The 6274-nt window shown below is 45.3% G+C and overlaps 1 protein-coding gene across 1 annotated transcript; it reads right to left on the bottom strand.

Moving 5' to 3' along the window:
* Positions 1–277: 277 nt before the first annotated feature.
* Positions 278–5457, bottom strand: mex3b (mex-3 RNA binding family member B). The gene is made up of 2 exons (XM_047581347.1): positions 4558–5457; positions 278–3001 (listed from the first exon to the last, which is right to left on the bottom strand). Exons 1-2 carry the CDS (start codon positions 4778–4780, stop codon positions 1602–1604), a joined length of 1623 nt encoding a protein of 540 aa, XP_047437303.1. The 5' UTR covers positions 4781–5457; the 3' UTR covers positions 278–1601.
* Between the last annotated feature and the right edge of the window lie 817 nt (positions 5458–6274).

Consider the following 6274-nt stretch of genomic DNA (forward strand, 5'->3'; position numbering starts at 1 on the left):
AAGTGAGTGTATATTTTTCATGTAAACCGCTTGTATATAGCTTTGAATCTAAGTGATTCACATGTTGAGTATTAATAAGGACCATGCCAAAGTTCTGAGATGCACATTAATGTTACTGTAAAACATTAATGCTGCATAAACTAGGCTGTCATAGTAGCCCCCAAAGTTTCTATCAGGAAAGAGAGGAAACTATAAAACTCTCACATGCCTCACTCCTGCTCTGAACACCAGAGCAACAAAACACAACAAACAAGGAAGACCACGAGAAGCAGACACCTCATGAATGTACCGTTTTTATTGGACTTATATAGAAATACTTAAAAAAACATGAAGTAGCACCATTACTTAAGTTTTACTTTTTATCATGTATAACTTTCAATGTCAGAAAAATAAAACTCTTGATACATTTTCAAATCTTGTCTCAGCAAATATAATATTAGTATTTGACCATGAGGTTAAAGGCCCTTTATCATAAAATAAAATATACTTTGTTCTTAAACTTTGCTCAATAAAGTACATTTACGCTCAAGTAACTTCACCTACATATACATAAACAAGTGGTAAACAAATGTATTAAAATAGAAATACTAAAACTATAGTGGTGCAACAGAAGCCTGTAATTCCCACTGGAATCTAATTCATACAAATTTTAAAAAGCATAAACGGTTTTCTTTGTGTTCAACTTACTAAGTCTTGTACATTTCAATGTTTCATAATAATATAGAATAAAATATGCTTTATATTACTGAATAAAAAATATGCTGGATGAAGCAGATTTAAAAGACATTTTTTGCTGAACCTATAAAAACTCCATCCCAACAGAATACTGTCAAATACAATACACATTTTGTGGACTTGGATTCCCTCCCACAGTCGTGTGATATTAAAATAATACAGTGATCAATGCCGTTAGGCCATACTAAAAAATAAACAATTTTTCAACCCAGCTACAAAAAGTTCACTGAACTTAAATTAAAATATCTGTAAACATCTTTGCAATAAGAAATATAATCTTTCAAGTCAAAAAAGAATAAAATACTTCAATCTGTATTAATGTCATTTAAAACTTTCAACTTGTGTAAATTGATTCTATACATATATATGTAGGATATGTTACTGCTCTGCCTGGCGTGGTTTCTGATCTTGAGCTGCAGTATCTTTGTAAGTCAATAGTCCTGTTTGGCTGGAAGCCCTCTGTGTTTCCTTGCCACAGCTTCCCCCCTCACTACATTCGAATGGCAAACCTGGAAGGCTCGTCCTGCTAACAGTCCACCGGTTGACCCAAGTACCTCCGTCATGACCCCATTGTGTCTCTTGCTTCATAAATACAGGGTACAATTAACTAGAGCTATTGATTACTATACTGTAATATTTAAAACATGCACTTAGATGTTGAAAATATTTCCGTAAGCTACAGTATATTATTAACAACTACGACGGAACCCACAAAGGGAATCTGTCCCTTCTTCTGGATACTGCAGCCTCTTACATACATATGTATATCTATGTACATTTTCCAGCTGATTGTTGTGGTCTCATTAAAGCAGTATGAAGAGTCTGTTGTTGCTATCATAGCTGGTCTCCCTTCGGAGATAGTCTTTTTATGAAAATATACGTATAGCCTGAGTGACGCCGGTGTGGCAGACAGGGCATTTGGGCTCACTCCTCTCGCAGATACGGTTGGCACATTCCATACAGAAAAGGTTGTGCCCACAGGGGACCAGGGCCGCAATGACCTCACTCTCAAAGCACACAGAACAGTCACGGCTGCCTTTTCGGCTGGTGCCTGATGATGTGGAGGAGGAGGACGACGAAGAGGAGGCAGAGGAGTCGCTCTGAACTCCGGGGAGATGGGGGCCTGGCAAAGAGGCGATTGAGCTGGAGTAACCAGGGAAGCTGAGTGGGCCTCCGCCCGGGTCACTACGCACTCTTCGGGCTAATGGGTGCTCAGTGGGTCCTCCGGTGTGGTTCTGCAGGGGAGGTGACAGCCTTGGTTGAGGGGTGCAGCCGTTAACCCTTCTCTGACTCACCACTATACCGTTGGCATTGGTGGAGGTGTTGGTCTGGAACATGGCTGAGGTGGAGGTTGGAGAGCTGCCTCCGGTGGAGGAGGGGGTCATGCGACTATCATACTGGGACCACAGGAGGCCTGGCGGGGCTGGTGTAGGGTCAAACCCTGGCGAGGTGTCAAAAGACATATCAGTGCAGTCAGGTGAGATTACCTCACTTCCGTAAACAAACCCGTTGCCATTGGTGTTAGTATTAATGTTGTTGTTATTGTTGTTGCCATTGTTGTTGCTTGTGGTGTAACTGAGTGCTGGGCTTGGGGGGCTGTAGTCGGCCATGCGTGAGCCATTATTACCAAAGTAAGAGTCTGTGGATGCACTGCCCAGGGAGGATGATGAGTCGTTGCGGTAGTTGGAGAATGGCTTACGGGCTGAGGTGGGGGTCATTCCAGCACTGGACTTGGACCACAGGGTGGCATGCCCATGCAGATCAAAACCAACATCAGTCCCATTGGCGTGGAAGTCGTTTTCATCCTGGAGCTCAATAAGACCTCCTGTCCTCATGGCGATGTGGGCTTCAATCTCTTCACGTGCCCGGTCTACATTCTCTGGCATCCCTGTCACCTCAAACACGGGCTCCTTGTCTCGGCTTGGTGTCACAATGTAGGTGTGGGTCTGCTGCTGGATACGCTTGATGGTTGCACCCTTAGGGCCAACAACCAGACCCACCACGCGGTATGGCACGCGCACCTGAATGGTGGTCTGTCCGGGTAGGTTAGGTGGCCCAGGGACGGGAGTACCACTTCCGTTGAGGCTGGTGTTTTTGTTCCTGGAGGCCCGGATCATGGAGAAATGCTCTGCAGCAGAGATGATCTCTCGCCTGGCCATGGCTACATCCTCCCTCCTGCCCGTCACCACAAAGACAGGCTCCTCACCTCGAACCGGAGTCTTAATGTAGGTGTTGGTCTTTGCTCGCAACGCTTTGATCTTGCAACCTGACGCAAAAAACAAAAGTGACAATGGGTTACAAAAAGAAACAACGCTTGGGGAAAAGTCCTGTTTTATAGTATACCAGAACTATGAACTGGCCAAAGCTGATGGTAGATTATTGTCCTCCAAAGACAGGTGAAACTACCACCATGAACATACAACAGGACAAAAATAACATTGTGAAACTATTAATCCCTTCCTAATAAAAGACAGTCTTTAAGATCTGCTGCTAGATTCTGTGCACATGCACACATCTCCTATCAGCACAAAGGGAAAATGACATAATTAATAATGGCAGAGCGGGTCAGCTGAGTTGGGCAGGGTGATAACCAGTAGAGGAGGGTAAGCCTTCCTAAATATAGTCAACACATGTATAAAATATACATTTACACTATCTCATATTGAGTTAGTATCCCACTGGTGTGGGTTAAATAAGGATACATGATCTTTTGTGAGGATAGCTGCCTTATAATAAGGCTGCTCCCGTTCTTTCGCTTGCTTCACGCCCATAACCTGATATAACCCGGCATACGGGGATGGGTGGGGGCGTCTGATGCAAACAAGTCTGCCTGAGAAATGCTGCTTTTAAGCTTATGGCCGAACTCAATCGGTTCCTTGCAGGTCCTTTGTTTTTCTGGGAAGAGCAGCAGCAGGAGCACAGGGAGGGGAAAAGATTCCGCATATGTAACCAAGCACCAGTGCCGCCCTGCAGCTTTCAGCTGGAAGACTGTGTTAGCTGGATCTGTGCTGCTATGGGCGTCTGCTCCCTGTGGCAAGGTAAGATCGTGACCGTTGTCCTAATTTGATCTTGTGCGGATCATCGTCGCTTCCATAAACCAAAGCCCGGGAAGACCTTTTAAGAAAACACACACACACACACACACGTGTGGCCAGGAGTGTCTTGGCTCATTGTTCGATGACCTACATGTCCTAATTTGCCTGATGACGGTTATAACTCCTGTCATGTCAGCGGTCACTGCTGCGCGTTTTGGATGCGCCCTTTAACTAAGAACGTGGAGAGTTTTCTGTGTCCTCAAACTAGTCTCGGGCCACTTTAATAATTAGGCTAAAAAAGCACGACTTCAGCAGCACGACTTCAAACTATTTCGGAGTTTGTGGCACAGACACAACAACCACAATGGGTAGTCATTCCTCTTCAGGCTCAACTTCTTGAATCGGCGCATGCTACTTGCTGCCGCCTACCACTGTGTATTTATAGAGAAGGAACAATGAGTGACTAACAGTCGAGACGGTAACAAAACTTCACGTTATATTTAAGTAATTTTTGATTATTTGCATTGCTGGGTCGTGCAGACGTCCAGATCTTTAGCAGTAACATTTTAAACCCGCGGAATGAAAAGCTGCTGTGCAGACAAGCGAGGCTGTCCTAGGATAACAACAAGATAACACATCCATTCTTTGAGTGTGTTGGCATTCTGTTCCTCCCACACAGTAGGATAGCTGGGGACGTGTTTGGGTGCACGGCCGAGCCTGTGCTGCTCATCTGCGTGCCATGGCAAATACAGAGGGTCGAATTATACACAAACACTGAAACACACACCTTGTCTGCCCACAATCTCAGCCACATGCTCGGAGCTGGGAACCGGGACGCACTCGGTCATGTTGACGCTCTTTTTCCGGGGTTCCTGGTTGTTGTCGTACAGCGGATTCTCGTCGTTGTCCAAGCCGAGCAGGGACAGCTGGTCCAGGGCGATCTGCAGGGCTCTCTGGTCGTCCAGTGCGTCTCCCTGGACGCTGTTGTCGGCGAAGAGCGAGCTGGGCATCTTCACGGCTCCCTAACGTCGCGGGATCGGATGTAAAGGCAAAAGGAAGGAGGGCAAAGAAGGAGTGACCGGGGAAGAAAGCAAGAAAGAAAGGAAAGGGGAGGAGGAAGGGAGAGGCACCGGACCCGGTTTTCGAAGACAAGTGGTCAGTGCAAATAAATCAGTGCGGCTGAGGGGGGAAAGAAAAACAGTCCAAGGAGCTACAAAACATCCACCCCCTTTGTTTTCTCGCCAATAGAAGCTGGACGTCCCGAACCGGGCCAACCCTTGTTGTGCTGCTGCACGAAAAGACTGAGTAAAACAAAAAAGCGTGTTTATTCCAGAGCCGGCGGTGGAAATAGTAACAATATCCCTTCCTGACAAAGGGCCCCTCCCCGGCTTGCTTTCCCTCAGGTCCTCTGTTGCTTCTGTCTGAGTCTTTGCAGAGCCAGACAGAGAGATGTGCGGGTGACGTCACCGCCAGGGCAGGGACGCTGCGGTGCAGCGAGGTCATTTACATATCCGGCGGCTGATTGGCTGGGCGGCGGAGAATGGGCGGGCTCTAGTCAAGGACACGCCCACCTCTTTGTTCGCCGTCTGTTTCGTTGTACTTCGCTCCTTGTCGGTTTCTCCGTTCGCTCTTTGCCCTGGCATTTGGCATGGCAGTAGGCCCACGCACGGCCACAAAACAAACTCACATTAACAATAAAATGAACCCAACGAACCAGTACGCATGTTTCCGAGACATCTGTGTTTTCCTCCTCATCCTCTCAGTGATTTAAAATGCATCGAGATGGGTTTGAAGAAATCTGTCCGTATGGGTTATTAGTTTGGTCGCATACTCAGCAATTAACAAGCACCACTTTTTCTTTCTTTTTTTTCCACACAGGGTGCATCCGCAAGCATGACAGTGGTAGTATTTTGGAAGGCAGCTTTCTGATATCAGTATTCTTGTGGCAAAATCTATTTGCTTTATTTACTGTACTGTGGTCATGGTCTCATCAACCTGCCCAGTTATCCACTCCTACCTGAATGCATAACCCTCCAGTCTCCCTATGATACCTCTGATATTCAATCATGATATTACTTGTAATAGAACTACTGCAGACACTGACAGTTATTGTCATTATGAAACTATCCAACATGCACCAGCTATGTGTCTTGTATTTGTGTTACAGTCAGATTTTTCCACATACATTTTTGTCAGATGTATGTATCTATGGCACGTTCATGTTCATCTTGTTCCTGCTGCTGTTCTCTTCACTCTCTTTATCTGTCTCTACCCTGCTGTGTCTTAAGACCATTTGTACTGTTATTGATGCTATATAGATATAATTGAACTGAAAAAAACTGAATACTGCATTGTGTGTAACGTGCCTTCAAAGTGACATACATAAATTGTAGCTTGAACAATGTCAGCACAAAGAGAGGAGTAGATAATGCAAGTTCCTCATAAACATCACTTCATATATAATTTGAATAATTTCAAATTAAAATAAAAGAAATCTCCGTTCA

This window comes from Mugil cephalus, chromosome 3, assembly GCF_022458985.1.
Source record: "Mugil cephalus isolate CIBA_MC_2020 chromosome 3, CIBA_Mcephalus_1.1, whole genome shotgun sequence".
In the NCBI taxonomy this organism is placed as follows: Eukaryota; Metazoa; Chordata; class Actinopteri; order Mugiliformes; family Mugilidae; genus Mugil; species Mugil cephalus.

What these genes read in the sequence shown, in the direction of transcription:
- mex3b (XM_047581347.1), bottom strand. Translation starts at nt 4,780, where the DNA reads ATGCCCAGCTCGCTCTTCGCCGACAACAGCGTCCAGGGAGACGCACTG. An exon ending in TGAGATTGTGGGCAGACAAG is followed by an intron (nt 3,002 to 4,557) that starts GTGTGTGTTTCA and finishes TTTTTGCGTCAG; the next exon opens with GTTGCAAGATCAAAGCGTTG.